At 41.8% G+C, this 24,663-nt stretch overlaps 7 protein-coding genes across 14 annotated transcripts; 3 read left to right on the top strand and 4 right to left on the bottom strand.

Moving 5' to 3' along the window:
- Positions 1–1,852: 1,852 nt before the first annotated feature.
- Positions 1,853–5,935, top strand: LOC108650644 (uncharacterized). The gene is made up of 2 exons (XM_089259172.1): positions 1,853–2,677; positions 3,847–5,935. Exons 1-2 carry the CDS (start codon positions 2,243–2,245, stop codon positions 4,204–4,206), a joined length of 795 nt encoding a protein of 264 aa, XP_089115298.1. The 5' UTR covers positions 1,853–2,242; the 3' UTR covers positions 4,207–5,935.
- On the bottom strand, positions 5,293–16,063 carry Nrx-IV (neurexin-4). Of its 4 annotated transcripts, XM_089259164.1 has the most exons (13): positions 15,927–16,063; positions 15,595–15,721; positions 13,072–13,188; positions 10,184–10,380; positions 9,888–10,029; positions 8,641–9,819; positions 8,459–8,584; positions 8,199–8,402; positions 7,205–8,134; positions 6,969–7,148; positions 6,559–6,903; positions 6,360–6,497; positions 5,293–6,298 (listed from the first exon to the last, which is right to left on the bottom strand). In XM_089259164.1, the coding sequence occupies exons 2-13, from the start codon at positions 15,683–15,685 to the stop codon at positions 6,108–6,110; spliced, it is 3,840 nt and encodes a 1,279-aa protein (XP_089115290.1). In that variant the 5' UTR covers positions 15,686–15,721; positions 15,927–16,063; the 3' UTR covers positions 5,293–6,107. The 4 variants fall into 4 exon arrangements, with proteins under 4 accessions (XP_089115290.1, XP_017955311.1, XP_017955310.1 ...); XM_018099822.3 differs by having other exon boundaries at positions 15,595–16,063; XM_018099821.3 differs by lacking the exon at positions 10,184–10,380 and adding an exon at positions 10,726–10,922 and having other exon boundaries at positions 15,595–16,063.
- LOC108650642 (L-aminoadipate-semialdehyde dehydrogenase-phosphopantetheinyl transferase) lies at positions 11,766–12,963 on the bottom strand. Its single transcript, XM_018099851.3, has one exon. The coding sequence runs from the start codon at positions 12,687–12,689 to the stop codon at positions 11,808–11,810; it is 882 nt and encodes a 293-aa protein (XP_017955340.1). The 5' UTR covers positions 12,690–12,963; the 3' UTR covers positions 11,766–11,807.
- A 105-nt stretch (positions 16,064–16,168) lies between the features above and the next one.
- eIF3l (eukaryotic translation initiation factor 3 subunit l) lies at positions 16,169–18,335 on the top strand. The gene is made up of 4 exons (XM_018099829.2): positions 16,169–16,329; positions 16,489–16,967; positions 17,027–17,999; positions 18,062–18,335. The coding sequence occupies exons 1-4, from the start codon at positions 16,300–16,302 to the stop codon at positions 18,194–18,196; spliced, it is 1,617 nt and encodes a 538-aa protein (XP_017955318.1). The 5' UTR covers positions 16,169–16,299; the 3' UTR covers positions 18,197–18,335.
- Positions 18,336–18,657: 322 nt separating this feature from the next.
- On the bottom strand, positions 18,658–22,736 carry RhoGAP68F (Rho GTPase activating protein at 68F). 5 transcript variants are annotated; one of them, XM_018099833.3, is made up of 6 exons: positions 22,602–22,736; positions 21,243–21,338; positions 20,410–20,535; positions 20,296–20,331; positions 20,040–20,247; positions 18,658–19,978 (listed from the first exon to the last, which is right to left on the bottom strand). In XM_018099833.3, exons 2-6 carry the CDS (start codon positions 21,277–21,279, stop codon positions 18,973–18,975), a joined length of 1,413 nt encoding a protein of 470 aa, XP_017955322.1. In that variant the 5' UTR covers positions 21,280–21,338; positions 22,602–22,736; the 3' UTR covers positions 18,658–18,972. The 5 variants fall into 5 exon arrangements, with proteins under 5 accessions (XP_017955322.1, XP_089115295.1, XP_089115296.1 ...); XM_089259169.1 differs by lacking the exon at positions 22,602–22,736 and adding an exon at positions 22,371–22,394; XM_089259170.1 differs by lacking the exon at positions 22,602–22,736 and adding an exon at positions 22,371–22,393 and having other exon boundaries at positions 20,040–20,235.
- A 221-nt stretch (positions 22,737–22,957) lies between these two features.
- On the top strand, positions 22,958–23,908 carry ND-SGDH (NADH dehydrogenase (ubiquinone) SGDH subunit). The gene is made up of 4 exons (XM_018099856.3): positions 22,958–23,114; positions 23,205–23,434; positions 23,495–23,601; positions 23,655–23,908. The coding sequence occupies exons 1-4, from the start codon at positions 23,030–23,032 to the stop codon at positions 23,791–23,793; spliced, it is 561 nt and encodes a 186-aa protein (XP_017955345.1). The 5' UTR covers positions 22,958–23,029; the 3' UTR covers positions 23,794–23,908.
- On the bottom strand, positions 23,831–24,580 carry Atg12 (Autophagy-related 12). Its single transcript, XM_018099859.3, has 3 exons — positions 24,398–24,580; positions 24,189–24,325; positions 23,831–24,125 (listed from the first exon to the last, which is right to left on the bottom strand). The coding sequence occupies exons 1-3, from the start codon at positions 24,480–24,482 to the stop codon at positions 24,003–24,005; spliced, it is 345 nt and encodes a 114-aa protein (XP_017955348.1). The 5' UTR covers positions 24,483–24,580; the 3' UTR covers positions 23,831–24,002.
- Between the last annotated feature and the right edge of the window lie 83 nt (positions 24,581–24,663).

The raw sequence follows: 24,663 nt of genomic DNA on the forward strand, positions 1-24,663 counted from the left end.
CATTTCATTCATTTACATATTAAAACACTTTCAAGTCTTATCGAACTGCATAAAATTCGAATTGGTTTTTAATGCTGTTTGCATTGATTTCATATTCTTCTTCTACTTCACTTTCACGCTTGGCAAACTTCTTGTACTTGATTTAAATTCTCTTTCTTTTTTTCTCCCGATTTCTATACAAGTTAAACACGCATAAAACTTTTCATTGAAGAACTATGACGTCAATGTGCACGTTGCGTTTGTTTTCATTATTTGTTTTTATTAAACTGTGGCGCAACAGCAACAACAACAACAACAACATCGGCAGAGCAAAATGAAACGAAATTAAGACAAAATAAAAGAGTAGAGGAATGAAAAATCAAATCGAAATACTTTTTCACTGGCAGCTGCAGATTCAGATACGGCATTAATTAAACAGACGCAGCACTTGAAAGGGGCAGTAGAACCAGCAGAGGTTCCTTTTTTTTCTATCCGCCTCAACTAGCTGCCGCACGCCTCTCGCACGCCTCCTTCGGCACAGCGTGAGGCACTAATGACCGCACGTTTTGGCTCTCTTTTTCTGCATTTGTATTTTGGCAGCCGTGCCAGGAGTCGGCTGATGCATTTGGATACTGCGTCTGGGCGTCTGATGGGCTGCCTGCCCAGTTGGCTGTCTTTCCTGCTCTGACAAGCGCATGAATTTATAATTCATTTCAGCAACAGCTTCATTCTCAGCAACAGGCTCGGCTACGTCCATTCACGTTGTCATGTGCCAAAAAAATAATAATAATAATGAAGGGACTCCTAGAGCATATGGCGCTTCAGCTATTTATATGTGCATCTGCATCTGCATAAAGATATTCTGCACCAATTGAAATATTGCTGATTGATAACACTGTGCTACAAGGCAACTCTTTCAGAGTCCAAGCTCAGTTGACAATTTTAAGAAAAGAATGTGACTACCTCTAGGTATTACTTTCAACTATTATAACAAATGCCTTGGAATTTCAATTGATTGAGTTTATTTTAAGGAAATTTTCTATTGCTGAGCATCTACAAACAAAATTTCATTTTATTTAGGTCGTAGCACAAACAAAAACTGTGCACTTTGCTCTACAGTGTAATTGGGCATGACTGTTGTGTTTATTTTCATAAATAGAACAAATCATTTGGCAATGCAAATATTAGCAAAATATATGAGAGTATTTTTACGAATACAAAACAGAAATTGAAGCTATATATAGGAGACAGCTATGAGATGTTGGGGTATAAGTAGGGTATAACTTGGCTAGGGAATAACTGGGATATGATTGGTGTATAGGACATGACTAGGGTACGACAAGTTTAAAACTAGGGTGTAACTATACTAAAATATGGTTAGTTGATTTTATTATTTATTTATCATAAAAAAACTGTAACTAATACTATAGGAAACTCAATTTAACAACAAAAGAATAAAACAATTAAAGTACGATTGCACTCTAAAAGAAGCTGAGCTAATGTCTATAGTAAGTTGTGCCTGTAGTTCGATTCAATAAAGTAAAAGTTTTATATTTACAAAGCAATTTATACCCATGAAACAACTTAACATAGATAAGGTGCAATTCTTTCAGGCACAATTCTCTTCTAGGTTTATTCTGGAATCATACAGTTGAAAATTGAGTTGCCTGTGCAGCAGATAGCCTTAACAGCCCTGAGTAAATATTTTCCTTTGCTTTTCGCTCATGCATTTCATTTGAAATCAAAACATTTACACTGCTTTATTAAAGGATATGCTCTGCATTTACATAAAAATCACAAAAGCAGAAAGCTGATTAAAATCTGTGTACGCGAACAGTTGCATAAAAACTATAAGCGAAAATCTCTTCTGCATCTGCTTCTTCTTCAACAGCAAGCTGATATGACTGCTGCCCTTTATATTGTAGAACTGAGCGACTAAGAGTCGTGCTCTAATACTTAATTTGTGTGTTGTAAATGTGTGTGCGTAGCAATTAAGAGTGGAAACCAAAATTTGTTACACAAACTCTGCTTACAGCTCAACTCTTGGACGATGGACTAATGAGCAGCCCGCTGGGAGTGCAAGTAAGCCAGAGAGACGGAGTGAGAGAGGGAGAGAAAGAGAAAGAGGCACAAAATCAGCCAGACAGACAGCGATTCAGCTTGTCACGCAGTCAAGCCGCCGTCGAACGCACGCAGCAGCTTAACGGCTTTTATTGGCATTGACAGAGTGAGAGAGAGAGAGAGAGTGTGTAGGCGGGAGAGCATGTTTGATGTCACCTGGCTGCCCACCGCTTGCGGCTCATTGGCGCCCGCATTGATACCGCCGGCTCATATTGTCATCCTTTGGTACTTTTGGGAGAATTATGCACGCTATGTGGATAGGCACTTCTGTACGTGCTCCTGCTGGGACACCGTATTCAAGGGCCCCTACGAGTCGGGAGTGGCCGCGTACAAGCACATGTACTTCAATGCGACGCCGAACAGCTTCAAGATGTGGATACTTACCGTCTTTGCGGTAATTGCACTTTACGAGTGCATCAAGCGGCTCATCGCATTGATCCTGCAGCAGCGTGTGCGCTACTCGATGCTGCTGCTCTTCCTGCTCTCCATCTTCTCGCACTATTATGCCTGGTGGGCGTACATCAACTACTACAACGACGATTACTACAATCAATGGAATCACCAACTGTTCTTCACGGTAAGCCATCCGAATATTAGCACACTTCACCACACAGTCCGGCCATCCATGTGTGCTTGTGCTGGGCAGACAAGTGGGTCCATCGGCCACCGGGCTATTCATAATTTATTACCAAAGTTCAGAAACACAAAACAAAAACAACAGCAACAACAACATCAACAAAATGGCGATGCTTAAAACTTGCACAATATGCGCCGGTGTTCGTGTTGAGCTGAACTTTCTATCCGTGCTTCACGTGCGCCACTTCTAAACTTTATAGGTTGCCCAGCGCAGCCACTGAATGGCCACTACTCTATACATATACATATATACAATAGGTGCATACATATATATGTATATACACACAAATTTGTTAAATGCCGTCAAGTTTTCGAGTGCCGCAAAATGGCAACTTGCAAGCGTTTGCCTAGGTTAATGAGCACGGCCAATCGGCCAGGTAAAGTTAAGCATAAGAGGCAACAAGTAGAAGGCGCAAATGACTGGGGACAATAATTTGACACAAAACAGTTCAGATTTCCATTAAAGATTACAACTTTTCATATTAGTTGTACACATAGAAAACTTTTGCATACAGCAGCTAAGCTCTAGCTGAATATTGGCTGAATAAACCAGAAAACGTAGAAATAGAACTTTTCATATGATACATATTCATACATGAACTAAATCAGAGTTTGCATGCCAACTAGAGGAGCTTCACTGATAGCTTGACCCATGATTGTGTTATATAGAAAACTACTTCATACATGTACTAAACCTTTGCCAATTTGAATTGTATGCATGGGAGACTTTTCCATACATGAACTAAATCTTGCTGCGCTATTTCAACTAATAGAAATCAATTTATAGCTTACCATATGAATTTTAACGTACATTAAAGTTTTTTCATACATGATCTAAATTTGTTCTAGGCCAACTCATATGATTTTTTCCATACATGATCTAAATTTTTGTTCAATGTTCAATATACCAACTAAGGGAAATTACTCTACAGCTTTGATATATAATACAAGTACACAAAGCTCAACTTTTACACCTTTTTGTATGTCAACTAGAATGGGTACTATGAAGGTTGCCCTCCTATGCTAATAAAGCTTACGTATTAAAGTTTTTCATTTCAACTCCTGCATATCACAAATGATTAACATATTCAATTTCCCCTACCTTCACAGATAACGGAGCTGTTCTCCACCGTGCTGGTGATGCACCTGGCCAACACAACGAACGTGGTCAAGCCGAAGAAGGTGTTCTGCATTGTGGGCATTGCGCTGCTGCACATTTTGGCTGGCAGTTTCGATCAGTTCTTCATGAATGTGGTGCGCGGCGAGGGTGCCGCCCATCAGGTGGTGCGCGACATTGGCTTTATGCTGCCGGATCTGTTGCATCTGATTGTGCCGCTGTGGCTGCTGCGCCGGGCGCGCAGTGAGAGCTTCACAACGCGTCCCTTCTACCGGGATCGGAAGCTGCATCGGGATATTGTGGCCATGCTGTGCCTGGTCTCGATGCTGTTTGTGCTCTGCACGATTTTGTGAGAACGAATCCTGTTGGGCGCCTACGAAGAGGCGCACGGCAAGATAAAGCCCGCTCAGGATGCTGCCGTCTTGCTGCTGAATCGCTATCGCATGCTGGCCAACAGCAATGTGCACAACTAGTGGACGACGGCGACGGCTGGACTGCTTGGCGGGGATGAACTGTGGACAATATGCGGCACTTGCCAGTAAGTGTGTTTGGGGGGGAGACGGGCGCAGCCACGCCCCTCGGCTTGTAGTTTTGTGCTTTATGTTTTGCAATTTACGATTTGTGATAGTTTTTCGAAGAGAGAAGAGGGGAGATAGAGAGGGAGAACTTTTTGGGATTGGGGCACACAGAGAATATCGAAGCATATATATATACATATGTATGTATACACATACGAGTATCAACTAAATACTTATCCAAGTACATAATCAATACAGCAATCTGTTGACTTCCATTTAGAAATGTTGGAACATATCCCGCAGTAGAAAAAATATCACTAGTCAGCGATTCGGCTGCGATAAACCCAATAACGTTTAGATATTCTAGACACAACGAATGTGTAATTAGCATAATCTGTGACTAAGTTCGAACTGTTGGCAATTCGGAGGGCGTTTAATGAAGACCTCAATAGCGACTTATTGCCAAGTATTGCATATACATACATACATACATATATACATATAGATACATATATAGATTTACCCACCCAGTGTTACTCTATCTTAAATTTAGATGCAATTTAGACTGTTGTTGGATAATACAAATAGCATTATTATATATATACACAAATACACACACATACACTCACACAAGTGAATACGAAATATTCCAGCATCGTAGTAGAAACCAAAATCCTGTAGTAATCAAAACTAGCGTTAAACGATATTGTTAAACATACACGACTATATATATATTATACGAAATATCGAATAGCCTCTAAATATGTATACACCCACAAGCATACACACACACACATACACTCAAATATATATATATATATTTTAGTATACAACATTATATTAAATAAACATTAAGAGACTGAAAAAAAAAATCCATTTTAGTTTTCATAGATCAAACAAAAAAGGTAAGTTCATAGAGTATTTTCTATGTATATATATAATTAATTTTATTGAAATTTGAAAAATCTTTATTATGTCAGTGTAAACACACAGTGTATATAGTACTAGTCATATATACATATACATATCCATATATGCTAAAGTATATTTCGAATATGCAATTGCATTTTCCTAAAATACAATTTCGTTTTTCTCATTTTGTTTAAAACTTAGCACAAAAAATGTTTCATCATATTCGTTTTGTGTAAATTAGAAGACATTTGAAATGATTTACATAATATTTAGAGAGACAGAGAAAACTATAACGTATTAAATATAATGGAATGTCGTTGGTGTAGTTGTGCACGTCCGTCCAGAGAGATACATATATATGTAGATAACATTTATATATATCTGGGCAAACAGTGCATAAATGTAATTGGCTGGTTGATAACTTAAAGTACAATTGTAACTTAATCTGATAAACAATTTGTGTAAAATAAAGTCAACTAAACAAAAATGGACGGTTTTGTGATGACTATTGAGTGGTCAAAAGTACAAAGTAAAATTAAAATAATATTCGATTTGCCATCAAACAAAAGCAAAACCTAATCAAAAATCAGCAACCAATTATTAACCAATTTCAAAGCAAATGCATTGCTCAAAATAATTGGCAGTGTGTGAAGGGGGGAAAAGCCTTGGGTTCTATTCTCATTGGTAATTATGATATTCGTTTCCTAATTCGTTTGATTTTGTGTGTGGGTTTCTCCTTTATGTATATATTTTGTGTGCTCAGTTGTATTTGTTTTCTTTTTAAGGCGATTGATTTTCAGAGATTCCTGCTTTACTGTCTGTTATTAGATGAAAATCTCTGTACGCTTTCTGACCTGATGGCCAGTGGTTGAGTGCAGTACAGCATCATCCGGATCATCGGCACCATCGGCGCCCTGATCCTCGTGCGTCAGGTAATCGCCCTTGTGCCGATGCAAATAGCGACCAATGAGGAAGAACATCAGGAGCAGCAAGAGGAAGAGTATGACGAGCAGGACTGAAAGGGAAGAGCAAACTATTAAAAGAGAATCCTCATCGGCTTAACACCTCGAACTTACATGCCAGCAACACAGCGTTCACTTCATTGTAAGCCTTGCGCAACTTCTCCTCATCCACCAGCGGCGGCGGTCTGGTCTCAATTTCAATGGGCGGATGCGTCACCGGCTCAACGCCGCAAAAGTCTTCAGTTAATTGAGCTGTAAGAAAGATCGAATATTATAAACTGTGGCCAAGTTGACCAAGCTGAGCTAAACTTACTGCCAAGCGATTTGACATTATTGGGCGGATTCTGCTGGAACATCAGTTTCAGTGGATAAATATCATCGAACTGCACACGCGATACGCAGCCCACAAAGCCGTCGGTCATGGAAGTGTTTTTGCCAATGTACATGTACTGAATGTTATTGAACTGGGCATCTGCTGACTCCTTGATATCGAAGTGATACTCCACAGGCTCGTAGTTATCCACATGCAGCACCACCGTCGAGCCGCTGTTCTTGCGCATAAAGCGCACGTCATGATACTGACCCAAACCGAAATGTTTCTTGGGGAATATGATTTCCTGACGCTCAAAGCCAAAGTCGAAGACACAGCGCAAATGACCTGCAAAGGGAAACAAAGGCATGTCAAAACATGTTCGATCTATAAAGGAATAATTAAACAAGTACCGGAATTGGAGATTTGTATAGTCAGATATTCGCCAGTCAAATTCGAAGAGAAGCCGAGCAAGAAGCCCTTGGGTATGGTGGTTGTGAAACCCACGCGAATGTTCTCAGCAATTGTGGAACGGAACGAGCCCTCGAACTCGTAGCGAATAATGGAACTGGAACGCAAATTGACGCCAATCTCTGTAATCCAAATATATTAGTATAGAAAGCAATACATAAATTGGAGACTGGAGTACCATCTGCGCAAATGGGTCCCTTGAATGCACTCCAGCGGCAATCACAGCTGTAGCCATCGTAGCGTTCAATGCAGGTGCCGTTGTTGAGACACGGACTGGATTCACAGCGACCCACGCAGCCAGTGCTAATGCCGTAGAGACCGCGCATCGAGTACTGCTTCAAGTCAACCATCTTGCCATTGAGTAGGAGCGCACGTATGCAGCCGACGTAACCATCACGATACTCAGTTGTAGAGCCAATCACCAGGTCCGAGGTCAAGTGAAGAGCACGCACAGGGCCTGGTGGCTCGCGCACTTCGGCCTTTATAGAGCCATCAACAACTAGACGAGCTTCCTTTCTGTTGCGCTCCACGCTCACCGTGTGCCAGTTGTTGTCGTTCAGATGATAGCTGGTGCCTACGTTGACGCCCAGTGGGCCGCTGCCTGCTTGATACTGGAACTGCAGCTTGTTGCCGCCAATCAGACTCAGTTTGATGTAGTCGGTGGGGCCAGTGGCATGGAATAGCACTGCGTTCTCCTGTGTGGTACGGAATTCCAGGTAAATGTCGCCCGAATGGCCCATATCGAAGGGCGGCAAATTAATCGAAGCATCGGCTATGCGGAATGTAACAACATTGCTGAACAGATCGTCGCCCTCACAGCGCATGGGGCCCAGTGTGTAGCGGCCATGCTTCTCGTCCAGCGGCGTGCCAGTGTCTCCAAACTTAACGGCACGCACAGGTAGATGTTCCTTTTCCCTGATATCGCCACCATCCTCCATCCACTCCAAGCTATTTGAATCGCAGTTGCACCACTTGGTAGGATCGTGGCATTTGCCCAAAATGCCGCACTCACACTTGCGCGAACCAGGCAGAGCGCCAGCCCAGTAATCCATGGGCTGATTGTTACGTGAGATCCACCAGGAGAAGGGACGGAAGTTACCAGGTTCAGCTATACAAAATAGTAACAGTTAACAACTATATGAGATCTTAACATTTAAGTAAAATGTATTTACAAGGCGAGTTGAAGAGACGCGAGGAACGGCAGGAATAGCTCAGACGCTGCCAGCAGCTGTGCGAGCGATTGAGAAGTGCTTCGATTTGCAGCTGATTGGCATCGTACATGATGGACTGCGCAAAGGAACCAGGCTCCTGGAAGCCATCCACAGTGGTCGTGTGCTCCTGACTGTGACTTAGTGTGGTAATAACGCGACCGTCGGCTGAGGATTGAACGGATTAGATTAGGTGTTATATAAAGCAAAGCGCACACACTCACAATAGAACTCGCAGGTAACGGGGAAGGGCTCTAGAGGACCGCTGCCATCGACATCGATATTCAGGTTAACGCGCTGCTGCACATGTTGCACATTCTTCAGAGCCTGGCAGGACAATGGATTGTTGGCTGTAAAGAAAAATTAATTGAGTTTGCTGCACACTTCTAAGGCCTTCCGATCTTACAGGTATGGCAAACGGCGCCCGCATATCCAGTTTGTGAACAATCGCAGAAGAACTCCATGCTGTTCTGATGGCAGATGCCCTTGTGCTGGCAGGGATTCGGATTGCAGCGATCAATCATTTGGCAGGCATCGACAACCACCTCATCGCCACAGCAAACCTCCTCGCCCTGCACCCAGTCCTGAGGCAGCTTGTAGTTGCCATCCACAGAGATGAGACGCATGCAGCCCACAAAGCCATTCTTCTCCTTACCGCCAGCTATGTAGTACAAACGTCCAGTGGCTATCTGCAGATTCTTGGTCGTTGTCATCGGGCGTTGATCGATGTTGAGGATCAGGCGATTGCGCTCAATGGATAGCACAAACGAATGCCATTTGCCATCGTTGAACTGCTCATCGTAGTTGTCCAGAATGATGCGAGGCTTGTCTTTGGCCTTGAGATCAATCTTAACCTTGCCAAATTCCAGAAAGACTTTGATGTAGCCGCCAGAGTAAAAGTCGTGATGTACCATCACACCGCTCTCCTCGTACGTGCGGAAGTAGAACGAAACATTCAGGCGCTGCGAGTTCTCATAGCCCTTCAGTCGAACATACGAGCCGCGGGTCGTGAACGTAACGGGATAAATGGGCGGCGAGGGGCAGGCATATATTGTGTTGACCTTGTTATACAGATACGCCTCTCCCAGCTCATAGCTTTCCTTCATAGTTCTTATAAAATTGGTCGAGTTCAGATAAATGTTCTCCAAGCAACCCGAGAAGTTCTGTTGCACTATGAGACCTTCCTGGACGTTGGGCACGCCGCCCAAGTACAACTCTCGATTGAGATTGAGGCGGCTGAACTCGCCTTGAATGCGACCACGCACGATGACACGATCCACTGAGAAGATGATGTCCCGACGATTGCGAGAAATGACAACATCGTGCCACACATTGTCGTCCAGCAGACTGCCCACAGAGAGAGAGGTCATGATGCCCGAGCCCAGATCAAGATTCAGCACCATCTTATTGTCCTTCAGCTGCAGCGCATAATAATCGCCCTGAGTGCCACGCGAGTACATCATGACACCATTCGCATAGGCCGTCTTGAAGCGGAAGCGTATGGACTCCTGTGCCGAGGCAATGGGCTCACGGCGCAGATCATAGCGCACCAATCCAGTGCCATTGAAGTAAAGATTCTCAGAGACTAGAGGAAGGCATATTGGTTAAATCTGATTTTATTTGATATAAGTTGCATAACTGCGATAGACTCACTGTATTCACAGCCATAGAGCTCGACACGCATTGAGATGCGATCGTGCCAGCGTGTGGGATTGATGCGCACCCACTGTGCTATGATGGGCACCTCGAAGACGTTGTAGTGTATGGAGTTGCCATCCGTATTGCCCTTGAACATCTACACAAGCAGGAGAATCGAAATGAATATCAACAAAGCCAACAGCCAGAGAGGCAGCACATATTAAGTTTAGTTTATTTGTTCATCAATTAAGATTTAGTTACGAGTGAGTTTTACTGTAGTTAGTTGTGCAATTAGTTGTTAGTCACTGTACCTGCGGCTCGCTCGTGGGATTCACATACGAGCGCCAGTATTCACCATCATCCGAATATTGAACAATATACTCCGTGACAAACTCATCTGTGTGCATGCGTCCCATGGTCGCGATCTTGCGGACCATGTGTGCCCCGCCCAGATCGAATGTTAGAAAGTGATTATAGGTATTCTCGACGGGTGTCCAAGCAGCGTTACCTGCACCAGTTTTGCAATGCGGGTTAAGATTCAGATTAAGATTAAGTTAGACAACGAGTGTGAAGAGCTAAAGGAGCCAAAACCAACAAATAAACACATTAAATTAAGAGACATGCAAACAAAGCAAAAGCAAATAATACAGCACAAATGCAAACAAAATAACAAAAAAAAAAAGGTTAAATATTAATGAAAATCTGTAAAAATGTGCAGCTGCCAGCCAGCGAGCCGACACCACCACCGCCAGCACCACCATTGCCACCAGAAGTAACTTAGCAAACACACACACACACGCACATTCAGTGATTGGATTAGTGTCATATGAAGAGGCGGGTGGTTCGCGCTTACCTTAACATTGCCGCCGGGTTCTTTATAGTCGGCAAATTCGAGATCTGTGATGCCGTAGCTAATGGTGTACTCGGTCACATACTCATTGCTGTGCGGGCGTCCTTGCAGCGCAATGTGCGTGACATTCTTCACCACACCCAAATCAATAATCAGACGTTGATCAAAGTCCGAGCTCTTGGCTGACCACGAGGTGCCAGCTTTATATATGTGGAGTTTGGGTGCGGGTGGGAGGTTGGGCAATAAAAATTAACGATACATAATTTAAAAATGAAAATAAAATGAAAACAAATGCAATTCAGGGTTAGGGGGTTCCGATTAGCCATAGACAAAACGTTGCCCGCCAATTAAGAGGACATAATTTAGACCGATTTCGTTTGACAGCTGCAAGTGCTGCGACCCTATACTATAATACTATATGTAGAACCAGCAAAGGTCCTTCACAGCCATGGCGAGGGTAAGGGCCCAACCCTCTGCGGAGAGGTACAACAACAAAACCATTCGCATAGGGGTGTTAACACTAAAAGGACATGGGCAAAAACAATTGCTGCATGCGGAGATTTCGCTTTTGTTTTTAAATGGCTGCACGCCGTGACCAAAGACTGTGTGAACACTCTGGGCATATAGCATCTATAGAGCATCCGATTGCCTGCGATTTATATGAGCTAAATTGCCCTCAGGTTGGGTTCAATGCCGCATAAAACTTGCCCCATCGATAAAACTTTGGTTAACAATTCGGGTATAATACAATAAAAATATATATGTATATAAAAAAAAAGAGGAAAAAAAACAAAAGTCGCTGAACCTAGCTACCAAATCGCTACCCTTGCCAAGCGTCGTCCTGTTTGCATATATATGTATGTATATATATATAAAGCAAACAAAGTTGTCTGGCCCATGTCTGGTGCCCATTAGAAGCAAATCGCGAGTGCCGACGATTTGGGTTTATTGCCTTTTGAGCGCATTTCCGGCTTATTTCAGTGTTGTTTCTATATAGTCTATATATGAGAACAGCTGCTGCATGATTATCAAAATCGCACGTATATATATGTATATACATTTATTTGGGAATCAAATATTACTAGCTATTCATGTTGTTTATGCGGCTTGAGAAGCGCTTTCTGGCAGTAGGCAACCACATCGGGTTGGTCGGCTTTGGAACTTTCTTCGATCAGCTCTTCGAATGGTAGAAACTCAAATTTCGCATGCTCCAGTGGCAGGCAGTTACGGAATGCAATGGCCGCACAGTACTTGGGCGTCAATAAATGCTCTTCGAAATGCCATTGAGTCATGGGCGTGCCGTTGCAGCAGAGCGTGCTGCCACATAGCGGCGATGAGGCCTCCTCCAGGGGGTGCGTCGTGTCCATGGCAAAGCTTATCTTCTGCAGATCAACTGTAATGCCCACGCCCAGCTCCTTGACATAGGCTTCCTTCAGGCACCAGTGACGCATGAAGGCCTTCAGCTGCGCCCGCTCATTGTGCTGCGGCCTGCCGATGTAGCTCCATTCCTGTGGCGAGAACTTGCTCTGCATAAGACGAAAGAATTCCGACAGAGGTTTGCCGCCGTTGTACTCGATCTTCATGACATCCGTTCCAATGCCGAATTCAGCGTCGTTTCTGCTGTCGCCCTTAATGCCCGCCAGCAGCACCAGTTTGCCCTGATGGGAGACATTGAAGCTGATAGGGGGCGTGCTTTCAGATTGCTGATCCTGCACCCAGTAGGGCTTGCCGCGCACATCCCTCGCGAATTGCACTTGATGGTAGGGCACGTTGCTGCACGTGCTCACAAATTTACGCATTAATAGCCGACCAATTAGCGAGGACAGAAAGTCATCAATAAAATGAAATTTCATCAGACGCTTCCGCTCCTCGGGCTGTATGGCAGCCACAGCGTGAGTCAGCTGCGGAAGCGTGGGCGTCCATGTGCTTAAATCGAACGCCCATCGCGAGCAGATGTGTTTGTTCATTGGATTCGAGGTGCAAACCGTGTGCTAATGCCTTTTTATTATTCTATTAAATTACAAAACATTGTCGCCTATTTCGCTTAATCAACTAATTTGCCAAAGCGCTGCTTCCTCTTCCTCCTCTTGGGCATTCAGCCCAACGCGCCGACACGCAACGAGCGAGTTAGCATCGCCGAGCAGCGAGTAGAGTTGCCAACGCGTCTGATTGGCAGGCGCTCAATTCAAAAATAATTAATACAATAACTAAACACAACGATACTAAAGCATAAAGTAATCAATCAATCTAAGCAAACTAAAAACAGTAAAAAAAAAAAAACTCAAAGATATAATCAACGGCAACGAAAGAAACAAATACGAAACGAATATATTAAGTACTCTGACTTACCGTTTAAACGCGCCTTTTCTGGTCCGCGTTCTGTTAGAGATGATGTTGCTGTTAGAACCGCACGCTCCAGCAATGGCTGATTGCACTCATAGTCGGAGAAATAATCGGAGAAGGAATCTATGAAGCAAAGAGAATTATTAGAATTTATGGTATATATTATCTCTCTCTCTCTCTCTCTCTCTCTCTCTCTCTCTCTCTGTCTCTCTCTCTCTGTCTCTCTCTCTGTCTCTCTCTCTCTGTCTCTCGCTCTCTCTCTCTCTCTCCTGTCTTCCCCTCCCACCCTGTCTTTCCTACGTTCTCTCCATTTGGCTCCCTTACTGGCGCGATCTCTTTATCCGCTCAATTTACAACTTTCCACCCCCACTCTAGGCGATTTTCATTAATTCAAGCACAATTCTTTAAGTAAACACGTGCCAGGCTATCTTCCAGTCGAGCACACTTGATTGTTTTTCTTGAAAAGTTCGAAAAATTGGCTGTCTGACCTAAATAGTCTTATTGGATAAATGCTCTTACATATATAAACTGTCACTAGCGTAAATAAGATTGCAAAATTTCCCAGAAAGAAAAGTAAGTAATACTCGCTTGGACAGAGGCCAATACAATTTGAGTTCAAGAATATATTCAATTATAATTTGCCCATATATATGTATGTATATTCGTTTTCATTTTCTCTTTTTAGGTCCTTGGCTATAGCATCATGCGGCTTTTTGGTGCTTATTTTTATGAGCCATAAATATAGCCGGAGAAAGTCGAGCAAAAGCGTAAATGCATATATAATGCAATTTATTTATTGCAGTGCAATTTGTTGACTCCTCTGTTATCTCTTATTTGTGTAAATATTTGGTTGCCATGACTCGACTGGAAAGCTTGACTGCAATAGAAAAGTGCCCACTTAGACGTGTGGCACCCGTGATAACAGGGCACGGAAATCCTAGCCTCGACAATTGTCTCTGTCTGCGTTCCCCGACAACCCCCAAAGGTGGCGTCGCCTTTGTGGGTGCAGTTCCTGTTTAAACAGCGCCACAACCACAAAGAAAAACAACCCTTAGCTGACTGTGGCAGAAGAAGGCTAAAAGAGTTCACGTGTGCACTTAGTGTTTGACTTTAAAGCTGACGCTTCATGCTTTTTACACCCATCTATCTTTGTTTACTTTATCTTGATTTTTGAATTTTTCATATGTTGATTTATTATCATAGCTAGAAATTTGCAAAAGATATATTCATAGTTTATTTATTTTATTTATCAAATAAGTCTAACAAGTTGACGGAAACATTTTTCGCATAGAAAACTTGCAAGTCTCTAAGCTCCTTAAGCAACCCTATGCAGCAAGTCTTATAAAAATAAGCATAGAGCGCACGAAACGCATGCCAAGGACTTTCAGCTTAAATTGTCGAAAATCGGGGTTGGAGCAAAGCAGAGCAGAGCAGAACCATGCAGCAGATTAGCTACAGTCAATCTTGATATATGTACACAGTAAAGTTGTATACGATTACAAACATATGCCCAGCCCAGTTAGGAATATCCGTGACAGGTCGTGACAAGGAAGTTAGCAACCAGCCAAGCAGCCAACTAGAACACGCACATTTTGTCGAAAATAATCAATAGAGCGAATTCAATTTGAACTACTTTTTGATAACTCAACTAACTTGAGTTAGTTTCTTACATTATGACCTAACTACATGCCATTTCATTTCGTATGTTTATTATGATTCTTAGACAAATCAGTTTAGTAGTAATTCCAGCATGTTTTTATACACATAGATATTTGTGTACGATAGCAATAAAAAGAATCTGGCTAATGTTCTCAATGATATATAAATATGACGCGACCGATATATTGAAAAGTAATTTCCGCCTGTCGAAAATTTTTGGAAGTGAGTATGATGCAAGCCTTGGCCGGCATATAATTATAAGCATCGAAATAAATTACCAATGAGAATGCGGAGAAATGTTTATTTTTAGTCATAAAATGTTTGCACATTAACTTTAAATGTTTATTGTTGTTGTTAGCGTACAATTAATTACTAATGGGAAACACTAAATGGCCGATCTCTCCGCTCTAAAAATCTTGGCCAGGTTGACATATGGTTGCAGCAGCCACGTGTTTACCTTGTGGCATGCGCATTGCAGTTGCAATTGCAACAAAAAGCCGGCATAAAATACGCGTCCAATTAGATTTTACAATGCTCCAATAAGCACAACGAGTTAAAATACAAAAAAAAAGGCGTTGTTTGTTGCTTTTGTTTTGTTACCGCTCTTCGTAAGCAGCGTTTTGGATCTCATGAGGTGGGAGAGAGATAGAGAGTAGAGCTCAGAGAGTGCACGATCGTTACGTTTTGAAGAGCGAGTTGAAAGCGAAGCACAAACAAAAAGAAAAATGGAAAATGACGAGTCTTCAGCGTTTGGGGAACACGCCCAAAACTTGGCTTAGTCGAAATTAGAGTTTTTCACATCATGTAATGCTTATATTTCCAGAAATCTATAGCTTTTATATACATATGTTAAATATGCACATATTTTACCTGCAAATGCGATTCCCACGCTGTTGCTGCACAGCAGCAAAAAGCAGCAACCAATTGAAATTGTTGCCTGTTTTAGAGCTGGTTGCCTCATTTTGGCGTTTGTACTATTGAGAATCACCAAGCCACGCTTTAAAAACACATTTATACTGAATTATTTAATAATGTTTCACTGAAACTGTTCACAGTTAATCTACACTTTTATTGGTGCAGCCAGCGGGACAATTTGTTTGGCCAACCCCGCGGCTCTAGCGTCGTCAACGTGAACAAACAAAATGTGGTGTGATTTGTTTTGTTTTATTTAATGAATGCACTATTTTTATATTACTTCGAACTCTCTGTTGTGATTGTGCGTGCGCCCAGCCCAAACGTACACAGCGCTCCGTCGTTTGATTAGAAAATAATAATTAACGCTGCGACTAGATGACACACACGTCTCGCTAGATTCACAATGACTTAATAATATCGATACACCGACAATTCTAAACCTTATCGAGTACAACAACTTTTAAGTCGATAATAATTCTCTGAACAGAAATTTATCGAGCGTATTTTTGCGTTTTGTTACTCATTTATGCGTTACGTAAAGCGAATCGCATTACGTTACGCTCCCTTTCTGCTACGCCAGAAAAATTTGTTGGCGTGTTTGTCAGACGTTGCAAAGTATTTTGGTTTTTGTGTCAAACAGTAGATAGTTAAAAAGCAAAAATGTACGGCGGTGACGACTTTGGTAACGCGGTAAGTGATTGCTACATACACCGAACTGCATGCGGTGTATTTTCAATATGTACAAATCAACAAAGATATGGAATAACATAACCCAACTTTTTGCGACCCGCCACCGTCAACAAAAATAAAAGCGAAATACAAAACTAAGAAAATAAACTTATCTTACAGGACTTCTACGATGATTATGCGCACACCGGCGATCCACAGCTGGATATGGAGTACGAGCGTACTTTTTACGCCAACCGCATGCCGGATAATGTGAAATTCTTTCTCATGAACTTCTGCCAGGCGATCAAAGAGGGGAATCTCTATGACATACAGAATATGTATGAGAACACATTCCCGCAGATCAGCGATCATCATTTCGATAAGAGTGCCTGGCCAGATGAGCAGGAAGTGGGTGCGATTGTGGACAACGACAAGGTTTTTCTCATACTGTACAAGGAGCTTTACTATCGTCACATCCACGCTCGCATTCCGGGTGGCCCGAAGCTGGAGCAACGCATTAACTCTTTCTTCAACTACTGCGATTTCTTCAATCTAATCATTTCTGCTCAAAATCCTGTCATGCTGGAACTGCCCGACATCTGGCTGTGGGAGTTGGTGGATGAGTTTGTGTACCAGTTCCAGAACTTTGCGCAATATCGGTAAGTTGGTCATTGATAGTTTTTCAGAGGAAATGTAATCTATAAATTGCTCTCTACAGTGCACGTTTGACGGACAAGTCGCAGGATGAGATTCAGCAGCTGTGCGTGAATCATAGCAACGTGTGGAGCATTTTGTGTATTCTGAATGTGCTGCACTCGCTGGTCGATATCTCCAACATCAAGAAGCAATTGGAGGCCATCTCTCAGGGCATCGATCCACAAACTGTGGCCGGCGACTTCGGCAAGCTTGGCTTTTACAAGATGCTGGGCTACTTCTCGCTTGTTGGTCTGTTGCGTGTGCACTCTTTGTTGGGTGATTACTATCAGGCTATTAAGGTGCTGGAGCCCATTGAAATCCACAAGAAATCGGCCTACTCGCATATACCCGCCTGCCAGATATCCACGTCCTATTATGTGGGCTTCGCCTATATGATGATGCGTCGCTATGCGGATGCCATACGCACGTTCTCCGACATCCTGCTATATATTCAGCGTACCAAGCAGCTGTATAGCACGCGCAGCTACCAGAACGATCAAATCAACAAGCAGGCAGAGCAGATGTATCATCTGTTGGCTATTTGTCTGGTTCTGCATCCCCAGTGCATTGATGAATCCATTCAGCAAGTTTTGCGCGAGAAGAACTACCATGATGCCATGTTCAAGATGCAGTGCGGCGACCTCGAGGTCTTCAAATCGTTCTTTGTTTTTGCATGCCCACGTTTTGTAAGCCCCTGCCCACCGGCAGCCGATGCGCCAATGGAGGACTATGTAAAGGATCCCATGGAACATCAATTGCTGGTTTTCATGGATGAGGTGCGCCAGCAAAAGGATCTGCCCACTACCCGCTCTTATCTGAAGCTCTACACCACTTTGCCACTGACCAAACTGGCTTCCTTCATCGATCCAAATGCAAGCGAGGATGATGTGTCTAAGCTGCTGATACGTTTGCTCTGCTTCAAGCACAAGATGCGCAATTTGGTCTGGAGTAAAGGTCCCAGTGGACTTGAGGGCACCTTCAAATCCGGCTCGGAGGTGAGTAATAAAAGAAACCCTCTAGATCGAACTATATTTACAACACGTCATCTTCATTACAGCTCGATTTTTACATTGACGATGATATGATTCATATTGCTGATACAAAGGTCTCACATCGCTACGGCGATTTCTTTGTGCGTAAGATAATGAAATTTAACGACCTGAATCGCAAGCTGAAGAGCATCAACATTTAAACACTGAAGCCCAATTACATTGTAATCGCACGTCAACTATATAACTATATATATTCCATTTGGATTGATTCAGTTTTGGTACCAATAAAAAAAACAGAAACTTCAAATGCGCAGCGGCGCAGCGAAAGGTCAAAACAAAGCATTATGTTTATATTATTCCGCATAGTTTTTCTGAAATCGAAACAGCTTTTAAATTTTAACATTTAGTTTATTTTCTTTAACAATACCTTTTTTTTATATAAAATTTGTATTACTATAATAAGGAAATTCAATGATCTACTGCTATTAAGTTTTGTGAGTTTTCTACAATTTCCGACAGATCTCTCCGCCAGGTGCTCGCAATATTTGCAAATTCAGCTGCTTAAATTTTTAGTTTGGAATGTGCGTATTGCTGTATAAAATTAGATTTTTTTTTATATTTCGTTCCGCATCTGCTTTTGTTTTATAAAACACCGTACAAATTTCTTTGGTAAATTAACTATGCTTGATTTTAATATGTTAAATAAGTAATTAAGGGGAGAGAGTATATAGTTAAGAGTTTGATTAAAATAGGCGCATAACACGAGAAAATAGCTTCCGCATTTACACACAATTACAATAATTATAGATAAAAAGAGGGGTTAAAATATTTTCAACTTAAGATTTAACACACTTTATACACGAAACAACGCTTGCGTTTTTCACTGTGCTTCCCTTGACGGGCTTATAGGCTAAACACTTAATGAAACAATTTACAAATTACGGACTTCTTTTGTGTGGGTTCGTCAGCTATTCCGCTAATCGACACTGACCGTGCGCTGGTTAACATCGATCAGATAGATAGCCTTGTGATTCTGCAGCACAAAGTCAACAAATGCATTGATCGGTGCTATCTCCTCGAGGGAAGTGTTCGTGCGACCGGACCACAAGAAATTCGGACCGAATACAATGGCCAGATTCGATGATGTCATCTTGTTGAGATCCGCACAGTCCACAACTCGCACCAGAAAGTCCACCAGGTATTTAAATAGCTCGTAATTCTCTTCGGGCAGTTTTTCACGTATCAGCTGGGTAACGTTCCTCGAACGCTCCTCCTTGGGCCAGTCTAGGAACTTGGTGACATCATCGTACAGCTCGAAGGTAAGCAGTGGTTCGGCGAGATCCCGTAGGAAACTCTTGAGCAGACCCGCTATGACATGCACATTGACGTTGCTTAAGTCCACGTCCTCGCCACGATTGACGCGCTCCTTGAGAGCCATAATCTCACTATGATTGCCGGAACGCCGGAAAATACCTTCCGTGTCGATGACGCCCGTGATCGAGAGCGAGTCCACACACTTCCGCACTATCGGCGGTATGGAATTCAGGCATGGACTGTGCATAACGATGAACTTCAAGGTCACGCCAAACTGCATCGTTGGCCGCCCATTGGGTGCTGCTGGCTGCGATACGCGGCCACGACTCGGATTCAGTTTATGGTCGAAGTCGCAAATGGTGTCCGGCAACTTGAGCTTGTTCAGGCCCAAAGCCTGACGTAGCTCATCGAGGCTGGAGATATAGACTAGCTTTTTGCGAAACTTATCGCTGATGAATGGACTGAAGAAGTTCCAGATGACGCGTATAAACCACGTCGGATGCACCACATACAAAGTCTTTAAGTTTTTGCGAAAATTACGATCCAGCTCCTTGTATGAGTTCCACAGGAATTGCGCCGAGGGCTTATTGTCCTCCTTGAGACCCTGATGAAAGTAGACGAGTATATAATCGTTCTCCACAAACGGTTCAATCTCTTTGATGACTTGTCTGGTGAATTAAAGTAAAATATTAGTTAATTATTTAAAGATAAGATATTACCTAAATTTACCGCACAAAACCTTCGAGTTGCGACTTTTCGGGAAAGCGCGAGGCGTAAATGCCAAAAATGTGACGGCCTTGTTTATCAGTGCCCAGGAAGTCGCATTTATTCTTGTTGCCCTGAAAGTTCTCGGACTGCTCACGCAGCTGATCTTCAAAGTCGTCCTCTAGGGGATTTGGTGCCTCTTCTGTCTCAAGTTCGGGATCTGGAAACGGATCTGCAAACGTTTACAACGTCACGCTCAATTACACCGAGCTTAACTTACCATCGGCTAGCACAAAATCACCGACCATAACATCTTCTGTGAATAAAAAGCAAGTGTTTAGTCATTCCTTTACTCATTGTCTGTGAGCGCACATTATGTGCAAATAGTTCTTACTCTCTAGGGGCGCTGGGGTCAACAGCTCGGTATCATCAAACTCCAGCTTGGGCTCGCAGTCATGCAGATCGGATAGACTGGGCAGCGGCTCGTCAGAGTTACCCACAATTGAGCTAATGGCGGGCCCTTCGCGTTTTTCGATAAGAGATAAAAAGAATTTATTAATCTCTTAGGGTTACTTTTGGAGTGGTTACAAATTTCAGAGATGTAATCTTACAAGTTAATGCTTTTCACTTAAGTATTTTGTCGGCCTTAGGCAAGAAGTTAGTTCGGATTTGTGTAAGTGAATAAATATGAATCAGAAAGAATTTCATGAGTTATTTCGGAGGGGGCTTCAAAACGTTTCTTAGTTTCAATTTCGGTTATTTACAAAGAGAAGAAGACTAAGCCACACACAAAGTACAACAGTAAACAAATAGCAAACAGCGCAGCTACAAAAAACAACTAGTAGTAAAACTGTACGATTTGATGCATGTTTTTTATGTTTTGTTTAATGTACGTTCTATATACAGTGAGACATCACTCGGAATAGGCATGAGATATAGTAAATGCTCTATTTAGGTTAGTAGCACAAACAATGTTTGGGGGGCGGGGAGTATAAGGTTAGTCTAAAGCAACGCATTCTTTACTTTTTGGTTTACAGTTACAGCTAACGTTTAAATCTTAAGCGAGCGCCAAAGCATTCGAGACTCATTTTATTTTTTTTTTTAGAAAGCCAGAAAAAAGCAAAGGTAAAAACGTAAACAAATTGTTAACAGATTTATGTTTATATAATTACAAACTGAAATTTAAAAAAATAGGGTGCCTACAGACTGTTAGGCAGCGGGTCTTACCTGGTAATCGCGCTGGGAAACGTGAATTGACATCCATTGCCTCAGTGAGAGGTTTTTGTCGTTGTGAGGAATTTACTGATGAATAAACGGCGACACCTGGCAAAATTAAAGAAAACAAATAGACGTTGGGTATATTAGAGTGTTGGGTACACTGTTAACAGAAGTAATAGCTACTCTCAAAGTAATAGCTACTAACCCTTAAGATTCGATCGTATAGTTTAAGTAGTTAAGCCTCGTAGCTAGTCGGGTATATAATGGAATATCTGTTAGTCTATATACCGTTTATATATACAGTTTAGGATGGATAAGTTCAGTTTTTTCTGATAAGATAAGAGTTTGTGCTACGGGAACAACTGCAATTATTTGCTATGTTGTAAATAGAGTAATAAAATACTTATATACTGGCACATTATAACAGTGTGTTGCAGAAAGTACAATTCGAATACATTAGCCAAAATTGGGTGCATAAAAACTACTCAGATGACGTCATAGTTTGCCGCGACTCTGTCGAAGTCGTAATAACTACAGCAACAACTACAACTACATGTTAATAAACTTGTTTCTTGCTCTTATCGCACGCTGTCCACACCTCTTACACAGTCTCCACTGCTGCTGAGCTGCTGATGATGATAATGTTGAGCGCTGATTCATATTCAACTTTATCACCAATACAAAAACAGCAGCAACATCAAAAACAATTGATTTACGCTTACTGCCAATAGGTTATTCTTGCTTCGGTAAAGTTCAAGTCGAGCCGAGGCCAAAGCTAAGCACGCAAAGTGGAAAGAGGGAGAATGGCGGCGACGCCTACGCCCACCACCAAAATAAACTACAGTATTTGCATGTACATATATACATACAAATGCAGGCACATACATACCTAAACTTGCTTCGACGCAAGCATTTAAATAGTCATTATTTTTACTTCAAGCTTAAAAACAAACACGTATTTCTTCAGATTTGCTTAAATCTTTATCAAAAGCTTGTACCATGCATACTATTTTGTGCGTCACTGTATCTGCATAAGAGACATTAGAAACATACACATATTATGTGCATATATGTGTGTGTATGTATGCAAATGTTACAATTTGCAGTTTTTCGTTTTTGCGTAAATTTAATAAGTACTGAACAATGTGAGCATTAAAAATCACTTATCATTTGGGAATTGCGCATTTGATGCTACCACAGACTGACACATATAGTATTATTTACTCTATTATTGTCAAAGAGCTTTTTATCAGCAACAGCGCAACGGCAAAATTAGATGTAAACGTACTTCACAATACACAATTTTAAAATTTGAATATCTGACCTTGCTTCGCTTTCTATTGCTTATATTGACACTTGAATATTTACCTATTTTAATTTTTAATCTTCAAAATATTCCAAAAACAAAATCGCAACAATAATTCGAGTCCAGACAAAAAGTTTGTGGTTTAACTCTGCGCCAGAGCAGGGCTGGCAAGTAATAAAGCAATATCACTAACCAGAGAGCTGGTTAGTGGCAATATCTTATGTCAGGGCTGCAGCATAAATGGTAATTATAGAGCTTATTAATTTAATATATCATGTTATTAAACATAACGTACGATAAGATAATAAATTTCGAATTAAATATTATTTATTCTATTATTTAAGATTACAAATAAATTACACTTTCGTCAAGTTGCTTGCAATCGATAGTATCGATATATAAAACATATCTGCTACGGCAGCCCTTGTTTTGACTGACCGACGTTCACGTTATTTTGGTATAAAGCACAATAGCGTAAAATTTCATAAAAATGGTTGGTTGGAGCCGTTTGCTGCTGCCAGCGGCACAATTCGCAAAGAATGGGGCTGTACTGCTTACACCTGCCACAAGGAATGGTAAGCACATCTGCTAATGCATCAGATGAGGGTGTAAACACAGCCTGCATTACGCAACCACAAATATGTTTCCATGGATCTCCATTTTAGCCCTGCAGCAGCAATTGCGCCGAATGGGAAGTGATCATGGACACCATCACATGACTATTAAGCCCTCACGCTTCCAGTGGGATAAGTTCAAGGATCTATTGCACTTTTACGTAATGATTGGCGTACTGCCGATCACCGCCCTGGTGTTATATGCAAACATCTTCGTGGGACCCTCACAGTTGGCCGAAATACCCGAAGACTACGAACCCAAGCATTGGGAATACGAGAAGGTGCCGTGAACGTGATCTTTATCGTACTAGTTTATATTAACGTGTGTTTTGCTTTTTTAGAATCCTATTTCCCGGTTTATTGCTCGGTATATTTTAACCTCGCAGCAACAGGAATACGAGAAAGCGCTGCACAACATCTTTGAGGAGAACGAAAAGGCGCAAATCCGGTAAGACTATAGATCCCCAATACAACTTGCAATGCTAACAATTCTCTCCACAGCCTGCTCGAGGAAAAGATTCGCAAAAAGATGTCCGAACGCAACGACTACCAAGCCTACTATTATCGCCCATCTGTAGCCAAATATCACAGAATATCCAAGGAGGCAGCCGATGAGCTGGAAGCACTGCGTGGCGACTAAGCCATTAGCCTATTTAAATCTTATTGATTACGAGAAATTGTTTTCAAATGTGGTCCTTTAATAGACGTAATTAAGACCTCTCTTTGAGGGAAATAAAAATGTGAAATTTATAAGATTTTTCCAGCGTCAATTCCTATACAATTAACATAACATAAACATAAAAGTAAGCAAATAAATACTTATTTAAGTAGCCAGTCGCAAATCCAAGTTTAGCCCCATGCTTGATTCTTGCAATAGTATAAAACCAATTTACCATTGGCGCCATGGCATTCGTACAGGTTTTTGATGATCTGGTCAGGCGCAGGTGCAAATGTTTGATTTACATATAAAAACTGATGAAATCGAAATATGAATTAAAGATTGGGAAATTTATAAAGATCCGTTCGTATACGTACAATTTGTTCGCTGGCGTCGAGTTTGAGGAATTTGTGTATAAACTTTTGTATCCAACTGACAGTCTTGTTGGGATCAACGGTCCATGTGCGTTTCTTTATAATGGGCACGTTGCCAGTTGCATTCAGCAGAATGCAAACTATAAGCGATAAGAAAAACAAAACATTGTGCATTGAGCAGGTGTTCGAGGAAGCAATGGCCTGCATCTTACTTTTTGCTGAATCCTTGTCGGGGGGTGCTGCAACCGATGTCGTTGATGTTGTTGTGGGAGCTTGTGTTTCCTCCGTGTCCGTCATTGTTTGGAATGTTGTAAATCACGCTATTTAGTTTTATATTTTGTATTTTAATCAGCTCTGCATTTAGTGCTCTTTGTTTTAGAAATATTTTAGCCAGGGCTGCAACGGGAACTATGCCGGAACTAGGTACTTTCGGCAGTTAAAAAATACTAGCTCATATGATTCAATAGAACCAGTTTAG

The sequence above is a fragment of the Drosophila navojoa genome, chromosome 4 (assembly GCF_054131105.1).
Source record: "Drosophila navojoa isolate 15081-1374.11 chromosome 4, UAZ_NAV_1.0, whole genome shotgun sequence".
NCBI lineage: Eukaryota > Metazoa > Arthropoda > Insecta > Diptera > Drosophilidae > Drosophila > Drosophila navojoa.